Consider the following 23,736-nt stretch of genomic DNA (forward strand, 5'->3'; position numbering starts at 1 on the left):
TTTTAGGTACATAAAAGTCTAAAAGCAGCCCACAGATTATATAAAGTTGAAAAAAAAAATATAGTGAAATTAAGGGCCCATGGGAAGTCTCAGTAAAAGTTAATTTTTTTTTTTCCAATTTTAGTGAAATACTTTATTATATACAGAAATTTATTTAAGTGGAAATTTTTCTATTTTGGCAAAAGATAAAAGTACAATGTAAGAAGAAAAAAAAAGTTATATGAGTTATCTTGATGAGTATTTATTTGATTTTTATTAGGTATTTAAACTAAAGTTTCGATTAATTTGAATTCATGCTATGAATATTTATTTAAATAAAAAATATTTTATTTTATGTATGTCGATAGAAAATCTTATAGGTTATGAATTTAATCGTAGTATCAATAACTGATATTTGCATCACACGGTTTTTGAGGCGGATTTTGTTTGACTCGTATGTAAACGTGAAATGCTTTATGTATCAAATTATTTATTTGAAGATTAATTTGGATGTACTTGGTGGATAAATAGGACCAGATACAGTGAGGTAAAAAAGATAAAGATAAAAAAAAAAATTAGCATGGAATATGTAAAATATGAAAAAAATTTATCTATATTCAGTGTTTACATCAAGTCAAAATATACATGATATACATGTCATGTGTATGAATGCAGAGTTTATTTTACTTAACCATAATTAACATGTATTTTACTTCATTAAATTACTTAATCATGATAAATTACATTAGTTGTATGATGCATATTGAAATGTGCAGGGTGATTTTAGATACTATTTATTTTTTAATTTTTTATCCGATGTTTGGCGTTTTAATTAGAATCTCGATTAATTCAGATTGCACATTGTAAGTTTCATTCTGGAAATGCAAACTCAACAGAATTTTTTTCATACCCTGAATACAAACTCGAGATCTTTGATTAAGAATGAAACAGTCCCACCATGACCTGATGGCATTAGTAAGTGGCCAGAAGCACACGCGTGTTGGAGTGTGCTTCTTGCCACAAAGAATGCATTAACGGGTATTTTTATCATTTTAAATTATTACAAAGAATTTTTTTTATAATTTATAAATTTAAATTTAGATAAAAAGTATAATCGATTACAATAGTAAAAAGAAAAAAAAACATTTGTTAGATATTTTTTAATAGTTAAATGATCATTGGAGTAATTTAAGTCCAAAATTGACCAATCAAACCATACTCCAAATCCTCTAAAAATATCATATAATAATACAATGTTTACTTGACCTTTGAAATAAGGAGTCCCTTTTTCTAGTGGTATTTGTTGAAAGTTATCCTTCACTTTGATAACTTCAATTCCAAAATAAATAGGTAATTTTCTGGTAATTAATTATTGAAATTTTAGTTTTGAGTTTACCAAAATTTGAAGTGGTACTATCTTTGATTTACTTATTAAATTATGCTAATATCTTAAAGTACTGTGCTGTGAGGTCATCAAGTACTGTACTTGTGAGTCATAGTAGACTGTCTGGTATATTAATCGTGGTACGTGCAAGCTGTCTGTCTTAAAGTAGTGTGTTGTGAGCTCATCAAGTACTTATGCTTGCGAGTCATAGTAGACTGTGTGGTAGATTAATCGAGGTACGTGCAAGCTGCCTGTCAAAATTTGTTGTGTTAATATCTTAACATGCTGTGTTGTGAGCTCATCAAGTACTTATGCTTGTGAGTCATAGTAGACTGTGTGGTGTAATCGAGGTACGAGCTAGCTGCCTGTCAAAATTTCTTGTGTTAATATCTTAAAGTAGTGTGTTGTGAGCTCATCAAGTACTTATGCTTGTGAGTCATAGTAGACTGTGTGGTAGATTAATCGAGGTACGTACAAGCTGCCTGTCAAAATTTCCTTTGTTAATATCGAAATTGAACTTATTAACTTATTAGGATTGGTAAGATAATACCGAGCGCCCTTACTTGTACTAAATCTTTGAGGTTCTCTTTTGTTTTAAAAACTGGCAAAAGTTGATGGACCTATCACTGTGGTTAGAGGTTCGAGTCGTGCATCATTAGAACTAAGCCTGACATTTAAGTGGAGAAGGGTCGAGGGGTTGGCTTGTTATATATCCCCAAGTTTCGAGGGCTGCGCTTGATCCTAATAGTCAACCCAAAACAAGTAGCAGGTATTTGGTGCACGAAAGCTGGCCCGAACACCATGGTTGTCGAAAAAAAAAAATAGTTTTCTATGCAAACTGATGCTAGAAAATAGTTTAATACTATGTTGCTTGGACTCTTCAAAACTGATGCCGCACCCGTGTTGGATAGTCCTAAAATGCTCTATTTTGGAGGATCCGATACGCACGTGGAGGTATTTTTGAAAAGTCCGAGCAACATAGGCTTGATTGAACAACTCTGAAAACTGTCCAGCTGATATTTAAACTGATATATTTCCTTGGTTTGATTGTCAAGGCAACATGGCCGAAGCTTTCATTGAAGTTTTGTTACAAAACCTTAGCTCTTTTATCCAAAAGGAGCTAGGCTTGCTTTATGGCATCGATGAAGAATTAAGAAAGCTTTCAAGCTCACTATCGACGATCAAGGCTGTCCTTCAAGATGCAGACCAGGAACAACTGAGCGAAAAGGCGATAAGAAACTGGTTGCAGAAGCTAAACAGTGCTACTTATGAAGTTGACGATGTCTTGGATGAATGTGCAGTGAAAGCCATCGGGTTGAAGGAAAGAGCGCGAAGAATTGGATGCATTTCGATGCCATCTGGTTTTTCTTTGGAGAATGTCTTCTTTCGTCATCAGATAGGGAAAAAGGTTAAAAATGCCATCAAGAAACTAGATGGAATCGCTGAGGAACGTATTAAGTTCCATTTTTCTGAAGTGACTTCAAAGAAACGATTATCCACAACAGAAGAAGTACGTGAAACTGGCTTTGTTTTAACTCCGGCAGAGGTCTATGGAAGGGACGATGACAGTAGGAAGATCATTGAAATCTTAACGAAGCATGTGGATGATACTCAAGAGCTTTTGGTTCTCCCTATAGTTGGAATGGGGGGTCTTGGAAAGACGACTGTTGCTCAGCTAATTTACAATGATGTGTGGGTACATGAACATTTCGATCTGAAAATTTGGGTTTGTGTGTCACATAATTTTGACGAGAAGAGGTTGATAAGAGCAATCGTAGAAGCCATAGTTGGGAAAGATATAAGTGTTTCTGAGTTAGCTTCTTTACAAAGTCAACTCATAACGTTGTTAAGGGGGAAACGATATTTACTCATTTTGGATGATGTTTGGAATGAAGATCAAGAGAAGTGGGATAAACTTAAAGCCTTATTAACATTTGGTTCTACCGGTACTTCAGTTATCACCACTACGCGCTTAGAAAAAGTTGCTTCAATTATGGGAACGGTAAAGCCATACTGTTTATCCTGCTTGTCGGAGTATGACTGTTGGTTGTTGTTCAAGCAACGTGCATTTGGCCTCGACAGAAAAGAAAGCCCGAATCTTGTGGATATTGGAAAAGAGATTGTAAGAAGATGTTGTGGTGTGCCTTTGGCTGCTAAAGCTCTAGGAAGTCTTTTGCGCTTTAAGAGCGATGAAAAAGAATGGTCGTTTGTCAGAGATAGCGATATATGGAATTTGCCACAGGACGAAAGTTCAATCTTGCCTGCTCTAAAGTTGAGCTATTTTCACCTTCCTCAAGATCTGAGATGCTGTTTTGCTTATTGTGCGATATTTGAGAAAGGCTCGAAAATTGACAAAGAAGAGCTGATTTATTTCTGGATGGCCAACGGATTTATATCATCGGAGGGAAACTTGGAACCTGAGGATAGGGGTAATGAAGTATGGAATGAGTTATACTGGAGATCATTGTTCCAAGAAGTGCAGCAAAATTCCGATGGGAGGATGTTGTTTAAGATACACGATCTTGTTCTTGACATGGCCCGATCTATAATGGCTGATGGAATTCATGCAACAATACTCGAAGGAGGGGAAAAGATATCGGCAAGCAGAATTCGTCATGCAACAATACATGCAGAAGATAAGTCATTTCTTGCTTTTCCAAAATGTACTATGCCTTACAACCCTTCAACAATCACAGTGTATCGTTCTTTAAGGGTGTTGATTTTTTGCTCCGTTCAGTTAAAGGAATTGCCATCTACAATCGGAAATCTGATACATTTAAGGTATTTGGACCTTTTCAGTACATGTATTGACAGTCTTCCTCGGAGTATATGTTCTCTTCAGAACCTGCAGATGCTGAGTGTAGAGGATTGTTGCTCACTTCGTGTTTTACCGAAACATCTGAGATATCTAAGGAATCTTCGACATCTTCGGCTAAAAGGTTGTCCATTGAGTCACATACCTCCTAATATAGGACAATTGACACACCTCAAGACTTTAAACAAGTTTGTCATAGGGAAAAGAAGATGTTCCAAGCTTAGTGAATTGCGAGACTTGAATCTCCGGGGAGAATTAGTTATTGAACACCTTGAGAGAGTTGAAAATCATATGGACGCGAAAGAAGCTCTATGTTCAAAGCAAAACCTCCAAAGTTTAGCGTTGTACTGGAATCGCTCCACTGAGTGTGTGTCATCAAAGGATGTTGATCTGCAGGTGCTCGAAGCACTAGAACCTCATTCCGACCTTAAGCATTTGAAGGTATCCGGTTGCAGAAGTACACGCTTGGCGAGTTGGATGAAGGATTCAGTTTTGAGAACTATCGTCACCCTTTATCTTCATGATTGTAAATACTGCCTGCATCTCCCTCCACTAGCTCAGCTTCCTCGTTTGAAATCTCTTTCGCTGAGGGGACTTCATATTGAGTACATTGACAGTGACGTTGAAAGCGGAGTATCCCAATTAAGAAAGTTCCCATCCTTGGTATCACTTGAGATGTGCAACCTCCCGAATTTAAAAGGAGTTTCAATCAAAGAAGGAGAAGAAAAATTTCCTAGTCTTCACGAGATGTGGATTGAAGACTGCCCTTTGCTGAAATTTCCGCGCCTTTTATCAGTCAGAAATTTGAGAAATATCAAATGCTCGAACATGACTCTAGCCTCTATCTCTAATCTTTGCGGCCTCACCAGCCTAGCAATTTCTAACAACAAGGAACTAACTTCTTTCCCTGAAGAGGTGCTAACAAACCTCACCGATCTTGAAACATTGTCGATTGTGAATTTCTCGAAGCTGGAAGTACTGCCAAACAGCCTGGAAAGCCTCACTGCGTTGAAGTCCATGTGTATTGCTTACTGCAACCAAGTAAAATCTCTACCAGAGCAGCAGTTGCAAGGCCTCACCTCAGTCTGTAAATTGTCAATCAACCGGTGCCTAGCTTCCTTGGAGGAACTGGCAATTCTTGGGTGTCCTGAGTTGGTTTCTTTTCCACATGAGATTAAACACCTGAATTCCCTTCATTGTGTTCATCTTGATGGCCTTCCAATGTTCCACATGAAGGAAGACACTGCTATTCACCCTGAGGAGTTTGGTTTTTGGCAATTGCCTGAGGCTTTGCGGCATGCCCACAATCTGCAATCTCTTTCTGTGGGTAGATTCCCACGTTTGACTTTATTGCCTGAGTGGTTAGGAGAACTTATGTCTCTCAAGGAACTGAACATCGTACAGTGTGATAATCTTGCCTCACTGCCAGATTGTATAGAGAGAATGAACCTCCAGTCTTTGAACATCTTGGGATGTGCCATATTGGATAAGCGTTGCAAGCCGGTACAAGGAGAAGATTGGTACAAGATTGCACACATTCCAAAAGTGAAAATCAGTCAAAATTGTGAATTTTTTGGTATCAACTTGTCGTCACCAGAGAGTTTCATTGGTCTAAGGCGATTTCACTTGTAAAAGGCATCATCGCTAAATAATATCACCATTCCTAAAGTGTCGCGTAATATTTATGTATATTACAGGTATGTTTAGCTTTGCGTCTTTTTGTTAAGACTCAACTGATCATAATCACAATAACCTGTCTAATGTCAAGTCTATATCATATGACTTTCAACTGTTCTGCTCTTGGGTAAAGTTGTTGCCATGTGACTAGGAGGTCACGGATTCAAGCTGTGGAAACAGCCTCTTGCAGAAATGCAGGGTAAGACTGCGTACAATGGACCGTTGCAGGCTGAACCTTCCCCGGCCCCCTTGCATAACGGGCGCTTTAGTGCACCGGGCTTCCCTTTTACAAGTAGAAATCCAGAAATCCTGTTTACTTGTCTCTTGAATCTGTACTGGTTGAACTACTAGTGAACTTCCTTATAGCCTCATTTGATGCTCCATTTTGCTTCTCAGTGCCTAAAGTTTCAGAAATCAAAGGATCACGACACATTGGACTGTAATAAGAAGAATATGGCTGTACCGAAATGCAACTTCCAGGTGCGATACATCTATAAGAAGAGCGATAATGAACTGGCGCGAACACATTAGGTTGATCCCAATATACAAAAGGCATGACTGTATTTGGTGGATACATTGGAAAAACAAGATATGAACATTGGTTATGGTAGTGAATATTGGACGCGGTGTTAGCCATTTTACAGGCTTTCACGTATCTACTGGTGCTACAGATGACGGTATATAGTCGCCTGACCTCGAGACAAGGCGTAGCCCATTATTTCAAATGGTGCAGGAGCTGCAGAACCTGAAGGTTCAGAATGTATACTTGTAGCTTTCTCTGAAGTTTTGGTCTTACAACAGATTCATTAGCTCCCGATACATTCGACGAAAATGTATTTTTCCTTTGCATAATTAGCTTCCGTTACATTTTTTTTTTCGATTTTGGGTCTATCGAGATACAAATACATCAAACGCAGATACATTTGTTCCTTGTAAAGATACATAATTTGCTACCCGATACACTTTTTTCAATTTTGGATCTGTCGAGATACATAATTAACTTTCTGATACGATCTGATTAAAAAGTATTAAGTAAACTGAAGGCAAAAGAGTGAAACGTGCAAATAAAGTTTTTATATTGGTAAACTGAAAAAAAAAAATAAAAGTTACTTGCAAAGGTGTATAATTGTTAATTTCATAGTGGATCAATTCGAACGAGCCTTTCAAACTAGTGCTCTTAGTAATAGAGCTGAAATTGAGCCTTTCAACGATCTTTAGAATAGATTTGATTGGACGTTGAATAACCTTAATTGGATGACCTTTCGAGAAAAATCGTAAAAAATCGACTTAAAGGAGAATGTCATATTGTGCGTCGAAAAGTATCTTTAAGTTGTTTTAGTCCAACAATGAATACCAAAGCCAATAGTTTGACGAGCATATAAATGGTAAAAGTGATGGCACGAGGCTCGACTTACTGCCGTTACCCGTCTACACACCGGTGTAATAGCATTACATAACATGTTATAAACCAAACGGGAGGGCCCAAACCAAAAGACTAATCTAATAGGCAAGAGAACCCATTTAACCTATAAACTCATTAGCATTTCTCTATTTTTTCAATGTACAATTATTGGTACATAACAATTGTCTCCGTTGGTGAACCAACGGCCTCATTGGCCACGACTAGCAACCCCTCTTAGATCCAGGCCACCACTCAGAGTCGTGGCTCCACACGTGGACCGATCCTCGTTGGTCGAGGCTGATACCCCTCTTAGATCTAGGCCAGCATTCCGAGACACGACCCAACTTGTGAGACTCTCAATGAAAGCATCAATGTTATAAATCAAACGGAAAAACCCAACCCAAAAGACTAGTCTGATAGGTGAAAGAACTCATTTAGCCTATAAACACATTAGCATTTCTCTATTTTTTCAATGTTGGACAATTAGTACATCAGCACAATTCCTTGTTGTAATATTAATAAAAGTATTTTTAAATTAATTAATCAAACACAAACTGCTACCTTTGAAAAGTACATTTTCAAAAAGCACTTATAATTATTAAAAACATTTTTCAGAATTTAAGTTTTGTGCACTGTAAGTGTACAAAATATTCTACACTATCAAGTAAACTCGACCTGCTATTGCAAGTTACCCAATTATTTTCCTTCAATTTTTATGTAGAAAAATTGGGTAACCTGCAATAGCAGGTCAAGTTTATCTGATAGTGTAAAATATTTTGTACACTGACAGTGCAACGAAAAAGAAGATAGACACCAGGTCAAGTTTATATGATAGTGCAAAATATTTTGTACACTGACAGTTCCAGTGGAACGAAAAAGAAGATAAGACACCCTCGGTGCAACGAACTTCCGTATGACTTCATCATATTAACTTCTCCCTTTTCCCAATATAACAGTGGTGTCCGAGTCAGCTTATGCGATCAAATATCCAACCTCAAATTATAACTTGCTAGACATGAAAAAACATCTAATGCCTCCCATAGACGTAAGTCTACTTCAGTAGCATCAAGATGAAAATAACATCTTTTTCGAGCGAAAAGTTGGTTTCAGATTTCTTATTGTACTATAGACAGGTCAACGCGACAATCGTTACAGGAACCTTGAAGTATAAACCGTTAGCTAGCTATACACACATTCTCCGCGAGAACTCAACCTACACGACTCTTGTACTCCAGTGCTTTCCTAAGATGAAAGATCGAAGAAATACCAAGTGCGTTCATCTCAATTTTCTGAAGTGATCTGCATCGTGCTGACTGGTGAGCGTTAAGAGTATGTTCTTCAATGAACTAGAAAAGCTTTTGTTGTGGTTGTGTTGTTCCACTTCTCATCATAGCACAGAACTCCTCGTAATTGATCCTACCGTCCTGTTCAAGTTGGAAGAGTCGGTATGAAATTATCCATATTTAGAGTTACAACGCCAGAATGTTCCGGTCACTTACATTGTCAGTGTCCACCTCCGCGATTATTTCCTTGATGGTGGACTCATCACCCATACCATATTCCTTCATAGCGTGTTCCAATTCGTCCATCGTGATGAAGCTGAACAACATCGACAAGTAAAAGTGAACGTGTTACTTACCAGAAAAAAAGGAAGTGAATATGTACGACTGAAGAATGTATGAAATGTTTTAAGATTTTATACAGATTTTATACTCTCCGTTCCAATTTGTTTGTCTAGATTTGATTTGACAGAGAGTTTAAGAAAGTAAAAAGAACTTTTGAATCTTACAACAACAACATCATAACCAGCTAATCCCACACGAATGGGGTCTGGGGAGGGTAGTGTGTACACTAACCGTACCTCTTCCTTAAAAGGGAGGGGGGTATGTTTCCAATATACCGTTGGCTCCAAACAGATGAAAAAGAAGACAACAGCGACAAGCAGTACGAACGACAAGAAAATACAATAATCAAGGCTAGGGAAACAACCAATATAAATAAAAATTCTAAGAACACGAAAAGACAAGACTACAACTCATACTCCAAGAATGGGAAAGCAAAGCACTCGACTACCTACTAACCTATTATCCTAATTCTCGACCTCCACATTGTCCTGTCAAGGGTCATATCCTCGGTGAGCTGAAGTAGAGCCATGTCCTGCCTAATCACCTTGCCCCATTACTTCTTAGGCCTACCTCTACCCCATTAAATTCAAGATATGTAAAATGGATGAAAATGTCATTTAATCACACCCTGCATATCGACGGTTTTTTAATACCTTATCCTAGGCCCATCTAGTTGATCGAGGGATAGACGAGTATAAAGAAGGGATTTAATCGTGTAGTCCTAAACATGTCATGTGTAAAGTTGAAATTAAAGAGTCGCCAAAAAGAAAAGGAATGAGACATGCTTTTATAAACGGGCTAAAAAGAAAAGTAAGACGAACAAATTGAAAAACGGGGAGTACACCTTTATCTATCCGCATTGGCAAGTGGAATGTTACCAAGATTGAGTAGTCAAAATTTCATTTAGAAAGTAAGAAAAATAGTCGTCATGATCATGAACTTACCCACTGTTGTCCTTGTCAAAATGCTGAAAAGCTTTAAAGAGATGTTCATCCCTTTCAAGCCGATGTCTATGCATTGTTGCGGTAATAAACTCAATGTAGTCGATTGTTCCGTTTCCATCCACATCAGCCTGAAATGTCGAATCATATACAGATAAGAAGCTGAAACTTAAAACAAAAAATTAAATCGAGTCAGAGGCATCATTCTTACAGCTTCCATGAGTTGCTTGACTTCAGTCTCTGTTAGCTTTGATCCAAGTCGAGCTAATCCCGACTTCAACTCTTCATAAGTGATTGTGCCGCTATTGTCGGTATCAATGTTGTCAAACATAGCTTTCAGACCCTTGATTTCTTCTTCAGATAAATTCTCCGCGATGACCTGGGGAAATTACAAATGCAACATAATCACAAGAGCTACATTTTTCTATTATATAGAAACGTCTTGCAATTACCAAAAAACCCAATTACTTCCAATTAACCCAATATATAATAATTTCATTGTTTCATCATAATGGTTTAAATATTTAATATATTCTATTAATTTATATTAATTAACTATAACCTACATATTGGGAAGTAAAAAAAAAAATTATTTATTTAATTGGCTATCATGTTCAAAACTAATTTGTTACCACGAATCACAATAATTAATAACTTAAAATATTTAAAAGGCATATAGAAATTTTATTGACTCTCATTATTTTAGCATCTCATTATTTTAGCAATGCCACATAAATTGAGATAAAAGAAAAAGTACTGCAAATCATAATAATTAATAACTTAAAATATTTAAAAGATCTATAAAAATTTTAGTTGATTCTCAAAATTGTATCGAAGCCACATAAATTGGGACACAAGGAGTAAATATATTCTTTGATAATTACGTAAAAATTATTATAAATCACAATAATTAACAAGTTAAAATACTTTTTTAAAAATAGATAAAAGTTATATTCAACTCTCAAAATTTTATTGGTGCACCATAAATCATGACAAAATAAAAAATTATCTTGATTAATTGCAACTAAATATTTAAAGTAAATCAATTTTATTATTTTAATTGACTTTTATATAGAAAATTAATTTGTTTATTTTAGTAAATTTAAATTTTAAAATTATTTTTTTCTTATACAGAAATACTAATATTTAAACTTAACTTTAAATTTTTAAAGTACAAAATTAATAAATTTAATTTAATAAAATAAATTTCTAATGAATATTTTCTTAGAATTTCTGTTGGGTCAATATGTATCAAGTTAAAAAGAAATAAAGAAAAATATATAGTAAAATTTTATTATTGTAAAAGATAAATATAATGCACTATCCAATAATGTTTAATAATATCATATCTTGCATATGCAAATATAGCATCCCGTATTTAATTAATATACTATTTCGGTGAATTATCGAAGATTACTATTGGATATGATAAAATTATATTAATTTTTATAGTAATAACATAATCAATCGCTCTTAATTAATTATTATGAGTCATCTAGGTATTATGAAAATAAATAATATTTAATGAAAAATAAATAGACATAAAATGCGAAATTAACTCTTAATATTTTAAATTAAATTTTCGTCTTTCGAACGATGATTTTACTATATCACTCCTTATTATAAGTCATTTATGTATTAGAAAAATAAGAATAACAAAATGATATGTCAACATAAAATATTTGATTATCAAAATTATATTAGTGCCACATAAATTGGGACGGGACAGAAGAAGATATAAAGCAACATATATTACTTTAAAATGAAATAAAAAGTACTGTAAATAACAATAATGAACAAATTTTTTAAAAAAAATTAACTGATTTCTGCTACTTCAATCGTGATTTTAATGTATTACCTATAATTAATTATTATAAGTCACTTATGTATTGAAAAATTAATAATATTGAATCCATGATTTTACTAGATATATATATAAACTATGAATAAAAATTTTCATGATATTTTTTTAAAAAATAAAAATTACTACATATATTCAAAGGGCAAAAGAGTAAAAACACACAAGAGATAAATGTAGAGAAATCAAGAAGCACCAAATGGATTATTAACATTTGTAACATTCAACACATTTCTAAATGTTTCCAAATTCCTCTTGAATCAACACATACACATAATAAAAATAATAAATAATAATAATTACATTTTACCATATCACCTCTAATTAATTAGGGAAAAGACTCAAATATGCCACTAAACTATCAGAAATGGCTCACTTATGTCATCCGTTAAAAGTTGAACTCATTCATGCCATTGCCGTAACAAAACTGGCCCATCCATGACATTACTTTTAACAGACGATTTTTAGAAAATAGTTTTGCCACGTGACAGCATATTAGAAGTCCACGTCATTTTTTTTTTATCCATTAAAAAGAATTCACCCAACTTTTTGATCCATTAAAAATTAGTTTGATTTATGACGATTAGGTTAATAATAGAGTCAAAATTTTTATTAAAAGATTTTAAAATGACATAAAAATATATATGAAGAAATCAATAAACATATATATATATATATATATATATATATATATAAGGATGTCCCTTGAACAAATAGATATTGTAAATCTACCCCTCCTTGTATCTATAAAAGGAGAGAGAGAAATCAGTAGAAGATAGATTACACTTTCTCTGAAATATGTTATTTCTTAGAAAATTGTTAGGAATCTTCTTTAATGAGTGAGTGAATAACACCTCTCCCGTTTGGGAAAGGTAATAAATAGTGTATGTAAGTATAAGGAGAATCTGATTAAAGATTTTTTCTTAAGTTGTAATAAGTTCAAGAAATAAAAAGTTTATTCATATATCTTTTGTCAATCATTTATTTATTTATGTATGTATGTATGTATGTATATATATATATATATATATATACATTAATTTATTTTATACTCCCACACAAACCATGTTATCTAACTTATCAAAAATATATTGGATTTACTTTTATTTTTATATATGTCAACTGGCCTTAGACTATATTATACAAATTCCATGTCTTCTTCATTTTATTCTTTCTTTTTAAATATTTTATTTCATTAAAGAGAAAAGAAAAATAAAATTTTGGAATTAATCAATTCATTGAATTAAGTATATGATGAAATGATAAAGACTGTACATACATAATACTTGTGAGTTGTAACTTGCATGCATGGCTTATATATTGTTTTTATTCAATTTCTAATTAGGATTGGATCACTTAAAATTAATAATATACGGATATAAAACTATGACGTCTCACCAATTTTTATGTAACTATATCATTAAATCAAATTGTAATTTAAGAAAAACATGATTGTAATTTAGACAAATATTCTACCTCCAATGATTAATGTTGATTGTCAAATAATTATCTTAATATATGATTGTGTCAAAACATTAAACGACATATTAAAAAAGATGAAAGGGAGCAGAGAACAATGTCCCACGTGAAAAGTAAAAAAGAAATGAAATTATTTATAAAATGTCGGATATTTAAGGTCTCTTGAAAAAAAATGTCAATTTGGTTCAAAGCGAATAATATCATACAATATTAAAAGTATTTAATGGTAATTAATTAGCACAATAATTGATATCAACACTACTGTACTGAAATTTTTGCAGGATGGGTATGAGGATGACAGAGTGACGGCATGAGACGTATTGTCTTATTGTCTTTGCTTGTCTATGGATCAATTTACTATATTTGACCACAATTTTAAGCCGCATACAACCAAAAAAAAAAAGTCGATGAGCTTAGTAACTATAAATACTCGGATGATATGAGGCGATACACAAATAATGTCAAAATTAACTCAGTAACAGTAATTAATCAAGTAAAACTTAGTTCAAAGGGAGATGATCATATTATTGATCCGTATTGTGAACAGAGTCACACGTGAAAGTGAGAAAAGGAAAAAAAACTATTGATATGGGGCAATATACAAATAATCTCAAATTTTAAAAGCATACATCTAACTATTTTTTAATGGATTAAAAAGTTGGGTGGATTCTTTTTAATGCATCAAAAAAAAAAATTAAATTTTTTTTATTTAAAATGACGTGGACCTCTAATATGTTGCCATGTGACAAAACTGTTTTCTAAAAACCGGCTGTTAAAAGTAATGGCATGGATGAGCCAATTTTGTAACGGCGATGACATGAATGAGCCTAACTTTTAACGGAGGGCATAAATGAGTCATTTCTGATAGTTCAGTGATATATTTGAGCCTTTTCCCAATTAATTATTATGGTCATTTAAGCATTGTGCCACATAAGTTGAAATATAAAAAATATTATAAATCACAATGATAAAAAATTTAAATTATTTAAAAAATCTAATTGACTATCGTCGACACAACACTCCGGACAAGGAGAGTAGCATATATTATTCAAAAATTACGTAAATAGTTAACAATTTAAAATATCTAAAAATAATTTAATATGTTATAAATTTCAAAAAAATTACATGAAAAATACTAGAAATCACAATAATTAACAACTTAAAAATTTTAAAGATATAAAATATTTGGTCGACTCTTGAAATTATATTAGTGTCATTGAAATTGAGATAGAAGAAAAGTATTATAAATCATAATAACTAAAAACTTAAATTATTTTTAAAATATAATTGACTATCAATGCCAAAAAAATCTGGACAAGAAAAGTAACGTATATTAATTTGAAAATTACATAAAAAATATTATAAACTACAATAGTTAATAACTTAAATTATTTAAATACATATTAAAATAACATATGTTGAACTCATGCTAGATTCCGGATGCAATTCTTTTATTAAAAAAATTTATTTATATATTCTATATAATGCATATGCCACCTCCCTTTGGGTATGGGAAGAACCAGTAATGATAGTTAACGATTCTGAATAATAGCAGTCTCGAGAAAATGGTTAACTGTAATAAAATTCTACCTTCAATGCAAGTTTTTTGAGCTTGTTCATTGCTCTGAACTGCTTCATTCTGGACAAGACTGCACTGTCTATTGGCTTGTCTGATGCTTCTCCAAGTCGAAGCCATGGATGTTCTGTAGAAACAAGCACGATGAATGCTAAGTATTACACGAGCAAGCAGAATGCAAATCCAGCATATGGAGTATTAAACACAAGATGCAAGAAAGCAACGCCTTTTGCTTTGTTATCATTCTTTAAGATAATCAATATTGACCAACAACAGGCCACCATTATGCTCATAAGCTTTGTAATCCTTCTTAAAGATTCTCTCTCAAGATGGTCACAGAACCACATAAACAAGAAAGTATAGGTATTGAGTGGAACACTACTTGTGGAGCAAAGTAATAGTATAAGAAATCTTGTATAATCCTTTAAATTGGTATGATGATTTAAATAAAGTCGCATCGTGGCAAAGAGAGCAGGTCTGTGCGAATTTAGGTAACAGATGTCTTGTCGAAAATGCATGGGGTTAGTTTTTGTTGATACAACAACAACAACAACATACCTAGTGTATTCCCACAAAGTGGGGTCTCGAGAGGGTAAAGCGTACGCAGTCCATACCACCACCATGAAGTAGAGAGGCGGTTTCCGATAGATCCGCGGCTCAAGACAGATAACAGTATAACCAACAAACAAACAGAAAAGCACACAACAAAAATGGGATAACACACCGCTAGATAATAATGAAAACAAGGCCCCCCCAAGGTAATACTATAAACTCGCTATTCGAAATCGAAGACAACACCGGAACACCACGAACAAGCAACTTACAGGCATAGATACAAACCTATACAGATATTTTGGGAGGAGTAACTTTTCAATAGAGTTATTTGGGTTGCTAAATATCAATCACAACAAAGTTGGGTTGGCTATATGAATCATCTATGATCATTCCACTATATTTGGTCTCAGTTCATTCCAACTCGACTTTTCTTAACAAAAAAAATTATCTTTCAAGGCAAATTGGGAACTCTCTAAAACTAGAGGTTCTCTGAATCACAATTTATCTCTGCATTGGTGTCACGACCCGGGGCCGTGACGGGCATCCCGAACCATCAAGGCCCGAGAGACCCCTGCAACGGCCTAATCCACTAATGATATTGTCCACTCTAGGCCCAAGCCCGCACGACTTTAAAACGCGTCACTAGTGAGTAAGGCTTACTTACTTATATACCTAGCATTCCTCCTGTATTTTGCCAACGTGGGACTCCTTATCCTAAGTTGGAATGTTACAATTGGCATACGAAATCTCTAACTATTAGAAAAGCTCCTATAAAACACCAAACCTAATGTAAGTGTAAAACACCAACCCTAGATGCAACAAAAAGATACACCTAGTCGCCTATATGGATCTTTACTTCTATTTGTATTCTGTTCTTAGCTAAATTCAGATCGACTCTGAAATATCATAGATTTTCTAGATAACTACTCATAATTTCCCTTCATTTGATTTTAGTCTTACCCCATCATCTTTTAGTGTCTTAAGCATTATACTGATAAATCTATACACCAATGCATGTGGATGACTATGAATGACATGGACAGATGATCTCAGACGACTTTTCCACTAGCTGCAAGCTACTTGTATCCTAAAGTAGAATGTGATCATTTTTAATTTGTCCAAAATCATATGAACGCACATCTATCTTAACATCCAGATTTCAGAAAACGCTCATGTTGTGGACATATTTCGTATTAGAGGCGTAACATTCACTCTCATATAACATTACTGGTCACATCATTGTTCTATAAAACCTGTCTTTCACTTTGGTAAGAATCTTCCAAGCCCAAAACTCTCATCCTTTTCAGTCATCTTATTAATTCAATGTGCGACATAATTCATTAATCAGGTCATTCTCCAGGACAATTGCCATCACCAAAACACAGTGTTTGTTAGTGAAGTAAAGATCCATAATTCATCCAAAGTGGCAGAAAGACACAAGCTATACACTATGGGAAAACGATAATGTATTTGGATCTGCCGAAACCAAGCCAATGGTTTCATTAAGGCCTGTTTTAGGCAAAGCCGTGAAAGAGCAATGTAGCATATACTTGGAAGCTATACTAAATGCATACAAAAGCTAAACATGACTACACCTTATTGCATATAACCAGATATGTGTATGCAGAGCAAGAAGACATGACACGCTGCTGTAACTTTTGATTACACAAAGGGAGAAGAGAGAAATACCAAGAACTTGGGCAGAAGTAATTCTCTTCTTTGGTTCCTGCGTTAGCATTTTCCGAATAAGGTCCTTGACACTATGTGATATGGACGGCCATGGATCACTTTGGAAGTCAATTTCTCCTTTTAGTATGGCATTAAATATTCCCTTTTCAGTTTCTACGAAGGATTCGGGGAAAGATGTTAACAGAATACAACAAGTAACACAAAGTAAACCATCTTAATGAACTTGTATCGCCATCCTTACCAGCCCAAAATGGAGGTACACCACTGAGTAGAATATACAAAATAACACCTGCACTCCACACATCTGCTTCCTTCCCATAACTGCGCCGCAATACTTCAGGGGCAACATAATATGCACTACCAACTATATCACGGTACACCTTCCCTGACATTTATAAATGAAACATAAGCTCATCTATTGCAGATTATAAACAGACAAGTGAATGAAACAAAAGATAATTAAAGTCAACCATGGAAATGATCCATGTTGGAACTCAAATAGCGGCAAGACAGCCCATGAAATAAAAGCGTAGATAAAAAGATTGTCATATTGAATGGGATACCGGTTTAAGTAGTTCACCCAAAGAAACTCGGATCACAAGACAAGGGGATGTGCTGTTAAGTATACCTAACACTTAAAAAAGATGAAAAAACTAATAAGAAATAGCCAAAACCAAAGTAAAATGAGAAGGTCCTCTAGTGTAAGACTGTAAGTTGAGATGGATCCACCAACGCTTGTTTTACAAATTTAATGAGTAATTTTATAACTTCATACTTATGCATCATTTACAATTTTTTCGGATGCCACTCGTCTAGGCTATTCTACAAAGATCCAAGTGGAATTTGTTAGCTTGACAATATGCTATCTTGGAGAAAAATATCCTTTACGTGCAGCCATCAAGTCCTAATCTGAATTCCATTAAATCGGACTAGACGTTATATTAAGTCGTTGTAGGAAACAATGAGTAATTAGCTCGAGTATCAGTATATTCTTCCAAATCCAGTTAATGGGGAAGTAACAAAAACCGTGAGCTGGTGCTGTTATCAAAACAAGGAGGGGAGAGTTCTTTGATGATGGTGGTATTCGGGCCAGCTTGTGCAAACACGACTATTCCAAAGTACTCTAGAAAGGAAGAAGAGAATTCTTGAGATATTTACTGAACAAGTCCCTTAGCTGCACCCTGACAAACTCATTTCACCGGTAAATGACTAAATTGAACAAGTGCTTATGCTAACACTTCGGGCAAATCTCGTAATAAACACATTGCTTTAACTGGAAAGGGGTTGATCAGGAAGAATAAGATGATTCAACAGTGATTCACACTCTCGGTTAAAAAGTCTCACTCAATGACCTTCACTACCCAAAAATGGTAGAAGTAGTTGCAAGATGAGGTTCTGGTGTAGGGAACCTAAGTTGCGCGAACTCTACACTGGTTAATGCCGCACCCGTGTCGGATTCTCCAAAAAAAACACTAGCTTTGGCGAATCCGACATGCGCCCGTTGACGTTTTTGAAGAGTCGAAGCAACATAGTAGGGAACTAGATTGGGTCATGATTGAAGTGAAGTACAAGATATCCTCGTAGGTTATAAGAGTCACGACGGCAAACTGCAGCACTGAACATAGAAATACAGGTCAGCTAGATCTTTCGAAATCTTAGTAGCTATGAGACCTGTCAATTGCCACTTGATCCTGCAAGTCTAAAATCAATATTTCTTGTCATCTTGTTGTTATGGTAATCATTGATTGCTTTCTTGATTGGTAGGATTGAAGCAATTCTTATTCTAGCTAACACCAGAATACATCTTCTACAAAAATTCGTTTATCTTACATTTACCCCTACCAAATCTCCTTTTTGAAAATTTGTCAGATAGATACCACTAATGCGTCTTAGCGTTAAAATGTATTTGTCGTCATGCGTTGACAGAAACATCCAAGCAAGAAAAAGTCATGTAAGTATTTAAGAATTACTCCCCCCGATTCAATTTGTTTGTCTTACTATCCTTTTTAGTCCATTTAAAAAAGAATGGCTCTTTCCTTTTTGGAAACTCTTTAATTCTAGCTTTCCACATGGCATGTTCAAGAACCCATGATGAAAGGGTATTTTGGTACGTTCCACATATCTTTAGTTTAGGACCGCAAGATTCAAAAGTTTTCTTTACTTTCTTAAACTTTGTGTCAAGTCAAACCAGACAAATAAATTGAAACAGAGGGAGTAACATAATATTGACAACATAACGATTTATTCTTAGAAACTCAGCTGTAATGTAATTAATCTCAGGGACCAAGAAGCTGACCTTCTTCAATGAAGACGGAAAGTCCAAAATCAGTTGCTTTCAGCATAGCATTTTCATCCTTACTAGACAGTAAGAAATTCTCTGGCTTGAGATCCCTATGCATAACACCCATGAAATGGCAAATGTTAACAACATTTACAATCTGTCTAATAATCTCAGCAGCATCCTTCTCCGAGAAATATCCGCGGGCGATTATCCTGTCAAACAGCTCTCCTCCAGCACAAAGTTCCATCACAAGATGCACTGAATGCCTATCTTCGTAAGCACCCTTGAATTCCACAATGTTTGGCTGCCCACTCAAATGCTGCATAATCTGAATTTCCCTCTTCATATCCTCCCTATCATTCTTACTTACAAGCTTCCTCTTAAGTATAGACTTGCAAGCATAAGCGTTCCCGGTAGAATTCTCAATACAATGGTAAGTCACTCCAAACTGACCCCTACCCAATTCTTTCCCAAGTGTATAGAGCTTTCTAATATCCTCAAAAGGCTTTCCCAATATGTCTGTCAAATGGGGTCCTTGAATTTGGTCTTGGGGCTGTGCAGGAGGCGGCACAGTAACAGGAACAGGATGTGCCTGTTGCTGTGGCTTCGTCTGTGACTGCTGTTGGTATGGCCTTTCAGGCGGCGGTTGTGGCTGATATGTTGGCTGTGGCTGTGGCTGATATGACCTTTCTGAGCGGGGTTGTGGTGATTTTTGATATTCTTGATTACCGCTTCTTCGTCCTGCTCCATACCGATTAGCATCTTGTTGGGTATATTTCTTGCTAAAACAACCACCCATTTCTACAGTTTGTTCAACAAGCTCGAATTTTTCGTACTTCAACTCCTCAACAAACTACAATCAAGAACTTGGGGTTTGAGTAAAAGATTGTAACTTCAACAATACTGAACTTTGGGTACTTCAATTCCTCAAAAAGTTACAACAAATCAAGATTTCAACTTTGACAAGATTGGATTAAATTACTAGAAATCAACAACTTGGTTTTAAGTAAAAGATTGCAACTTTATCAAGATTGGATTTTGGGTGCTTCAATACCTCAACAAGTAACAACAATTCAAGATTGCCACTTTGGGTACTTCAATTCCTCAACAAATAACAATAAATCAAGACTTAAACCTTTAACAAGATTGAACTTTCAATACCTCAACAAGTGATAACAAATCAAGATTGCAACTTTGGGACTTAAATTCCTCAACAAGTAACAATAAATCAAGATTGCAACTTTGGGTACTTCAATTCCTCAACAAGCAACAACAAATCAAGATTGCAACTTTGGGTACTTCAATACCTCAATAAATTACAAGAAATCAAGAACTTAGGGTTTTTTTTAACAGAGTAAAAAAAGATTGCAACTTTGTTGGAAGGAATAAAATAGGAGAACAGTGTGAATAACATGAACAAATATTTGAGTGGTGAAGCTTAATTAGTATACCTAGAAGATAGTCACAGATGAGAAAATGCCAAAGAATTGAATTGTTTGTCCATTGACTTCATTAAGCTCTCATGGGAACAACTTCATTAGTCCACTTTCTTTATTTGCCAGCTTTTTCCCTACTAGCAGCTAAAAAGAAAAACACACAAATTTCTTGGGGGAAAAGGTAGGCAATTTAAAGGTAATTTAGGGTCTTTTCTTTAAGCAATATATTTGTCTTCCTTAAGCTGTCAATGACTAATCAAAACGAGTAAACTCACAAGTGGTGAAAGACTTCAGTTGAATGTAAAGTGTAATTACTTACAAAAATGTTGTTATTTATGTTATTTATACAATAAAAAAAGCTTTGTAGGTAGGTTTTGTAATTCATACTTATCCATTTAACTGTTGGTGTGGTGGTTCAGCACCTCACTCCTTAAGCAAGAAGTTGGGTTCGATTTCCACCTCTGGCGAATAAAGCAAACTCTTTGGTCAGTTTTCTACCGCTTAGTGCGCTGACCGAAAGAATAGAGGATTAGTCTCACAGCTGCCAGCTGTGGGAATACCTTGGGAAATCAAAAAAAAAAAATACTTATCCATTTAACTCCCACAAGTCAAACCAATACGAGATGATTGGTTTACTGTTATGGTCCATTGCAATATCCTATATGGATGGATATTATAAAGTATTAGTGTGGATATTTATAGTCTTGGGCATTTTTCAGCTTAATAGCTAGTTTTTGGGTGCGGTACTATTATGTTATGGTATGAAAAGAGGGGTCTATTTGTAGATGTTCAAAACCTTTCCCAAAAAAGAGGTTTGCCAAATATAAAAAAGTTTTATATTTTTCTTTCAGTAAAAATAAAATCAAGATTAATTAAATAAAAAGGTTAAAATCAAATAACTTTTAAACACATAAAATGCTTAAAGAATTACATAAATAAATTTTTAAACAGTGTATATATCATATATAAAATTAGAAAGAGAAAGAATTTGGTGGGTAGTAGTAGCAGTATTATCATTTACTCACCGTTCCATTTTACTTGGCCTTTATACTAAAAATAATTATTTTAATTTACTTCCTTAATTTATAAAATCAAAAGAATTTTATTATATTTTTCCTTTCTACGTTACTATTAAATAACTATATAAAGTAATAATAGTCAAATTTAAAATTTAAAGCATTGGTAATAAAATTAATTTAGTAAAAGACACTCTTAATTAAAAAAATAAAAATATATCAAATCAATAAAAATCAAGTAAAATAAAACGGAAGGAGTAATTAATTTATAAGCATTGAACATGTAAAAAACTTGACTTTGTCTATTGGCAAAGCTCTTAAAATATGTTTTTACTAAACAAGATTAAAAAGCCTAATTTGGAATTATCAATATGATACAAACCTAATTAGCTTGCTAATTATTTAAGGGGTCTTACTTATCCATATATTAATAGACATGATGTCACATTAATATGAAGTGTTTATTGTCAATGAAAGAAGATTAATTTATTACTTACAGTAAATATATTATATCATAGTTAGTGAAAAAAGCAATCTGATGTACTAAAGCTTTCGTTATACACACTGTAGCGGATCCAAAATTTAGGAGTTATGGGTGCTCGAGAGGTTCAAACACGTATATTGACACCCAAAGCTATAAGGTTTCGCATGAAAATCAAAGCACTCAGCTATCTTCTTGGTTTTATGGGTGCTTTTTTCCAGCTTATATCAATTTTTATACGTTTGTTATATAATTATACCTATTCTGGGTCGAATTTAACAACTGTCAGAGCACCAAAATTTTCAACCTAGGTCCGCCCCTGTATACACAAGATTGGGAGAAGGGTCGGACCATAAGAGTATATTGTACGTAGCCTTAGCATGCAGCTCTGTAAGAGACGATTTTACGAGTTGAACCCATAATTATCCTAGTCACATGGTAGTAACTTTATCATTTTATGAATTTATGATTAACAATTTAAATGTAATCAAATTTAGTAAGACAAATCACAACTCATTAGGGAATAAAACAAACTCATATTTGTGTTACGGTTATTATATACGCCATTAGGTCAAGTGATTTACAGAAAAGTCTCATATGTATGTTCTATCATAAAAAAAAGCATGCAAAAATCCTATGTGAATTTTTAATGAATTTGAGGAAAATCATATTATGAATATGAATATCTAAAACTTAATTGGAAATAAATTCTGAACTACAAATGTTTGATCTAAAAAAATATAGATTTATTTATATTCAAAAACTTTCAATATAAATAGTCAACTTTATACAACAAATTTTGTTAATTTCTTTACAATATCATCAAATAAATGGGCACATCACCTAAAACCTAAAAAAGTATAAACAAAAAGGGAATAGTTCATTTTTCTTTTAGATTCATAAATACATGTATAAAATATATTATGTTCGTCGTGTGCATATCTAATAGGCTCATTCTAAATACGTAAACTGATTATAAATTTTAGATTCGCCTCTGTTGTTAATTAACTTCAGGAATGCTTTGAAGACGAGGCCTCCAAGATTGTTGACGTTGAATATTCTCAAAATCAAAGTTATTTTTGCTATAATTCAAAAATCTTGATAATAATTGGTCCATTGTTACTTGAGAAAATTGAAGGAAAGACGCCTTTTAAGTCTTGAATGAAGGATTTGTGACTTTGACCAACTTAAAGGATCAAACATAATTAAGAAACTTAATTAGGTTAATTGTGGACTTGATTAATATTTTCTAAACTTTTTAATCTTTTCAAAAATACAAATCAACCCACTCCCACAAAACTTTTCTCTCTCTGCAAATCAATCTCTCTTCTCTTTCTCTCTTTCTCTCGATAGTTTCTCTCTCTAACTTCCCCCAACCAACAACTTTCCAAATTTCTCTCATCAATCTTGTGCAACTTCAACCTCTAGCAACAAATAGTTTTGAGTTCTTGCCCATTCCTTTTTTACTTTCAACCGTCAGTCGACGTGACAAAATTCTCTGGCGACAACAACTTCGAGTTCTTCATCATTTTTTTCGATTTT

The 23,736-nt window shown here is 34.0% G+C and overlaps 2 protein-coding genes across 5 annotated transcripts; one reads left to right on the forward strand and one right to left on the reverse strand.

Annotated features, from left to right (window-relative positions):
• The first annotated feature begins 1,192 nt into the window (after nt 1-1,192).
• LOC107868307 (putative disease resistance protein RGA4) lies at nt 1,193-6,827 on the forward strand. 3 transcript variants are annotated; one of them, XM_016714963.2, is made up of 3 exons: nt 1,193-1,329; nt 2,419-5,875; nt 6,252-6,827. In XM_016714963.2, the coding sequence occupies exon 2, from the start codon at nt 2,424-2,426 to the stop codon at nt 5,808-5,810; it is 3,387 nt and encodes a 1,128-aa protein (XP_016570449.2). In that variant the 5' UTR covers nt 1,193-1,329; nt 2,419-2,423; the 3' UTR covers nt 5,811-5,875; nt 6,252-6,827. The 3 variants fall into 3 exon arrangements, with proteins under 3 accessions (XP_016570449.2, XP_016570452.2, XP_016570451.2); XM_016714966.2 differs by having other exon boundaries at nt 1,319-1,599; XM_016714965.2 differs by lacking the exon at nt 1,193-1,329 and adding an exon at nt 1,606-1,830.
• A 1,405-nt stretch (nt 6,828-8,232) lies between these two features.
• On the reverse strand, nt 8,233-20,999 carry LOC107868306 (calcium-dependent protein kinase 21). 2 transcript variants are annotated; one of them, XM_047410692.1, is made up of 9 exons: nt 20,713-20,999; nt 19,277-20,114; nt 17,222-17,365; nt 16,981-17,133; nt 14,751-14,863; nt 10,035-10,202; nt 9,827-9,954; nt 8,757-8,856; nt 8,233-8,681 (listed from the first exon to the last, which is right to left on the reverse strand). In XM_047410692.1, exons 2-9 carry the CDS (start codon nt 20,058-20,060, stop codon nt 8,604-8,606), a joined length of 1,668 nt encoding a protein of 555 aa, XP_047266648.1. In that variant the 5' UTR covers nt 20,061-20,114; nt 20,713-20,999; the 3' UTR covers nt 8,233-8,603. The 2 variants fall into 2 exon arrangements, with proteins under 2 accessions (XP_047266648.1, XP_047266649.1); XM_047410693.1 differs by having other exon boundaries at nt 20,423-20,927.
• Between the last annotated feature and the right edge of the window lie 2,737 nt (nt 21,000-23,736).

The sequence above is a fragment of the Capsicum annuum genome, chromosome 4 (assembly GCF_002878395.1).
Source record: "Capsicum annuum cultivar UCD-10X-F1 chromosome 4, UCD10Xv1.1, whole genome shotgun sequence".
In the NCBI taxonomy this organism is placed as follows: Eukaryota; Viridiplantae; Streptophyta; class Magnoliopsida; order Solanales; family Solanaceae; genus Capsicum; species Capsicum annuum.

Coding starts and splice junctions, on each gene's coding strand:
- LOC107868307 (XM_016714963.2), top strand. CDS start 2,424: ATGGCCGAAGCTTTCATTGAAGTTTTGTTACAAAACCTTAGCTCTTTT.
- LOC107868306 (XM_047410692.1), bottom strand. CDS start 20,060: ATGGGTGGTTGTTTTAGCAAGAAATATACCCAACAAGATGCTAATCGG. Junction 10,203..14,750: donor TCAAAAAACTTGCATTGAAG/GTAGAATTTTAT, acceptor TAATTTCCCCAG/GTCATCGCGGAGAATTTATC. Junction 8,857..9,826: donor TTTGACAAGGACAACAGTGG/GTAAGTTCATGA, acceptor GATGTTGTTCAG/CTTCATCACGATGGACGAAT.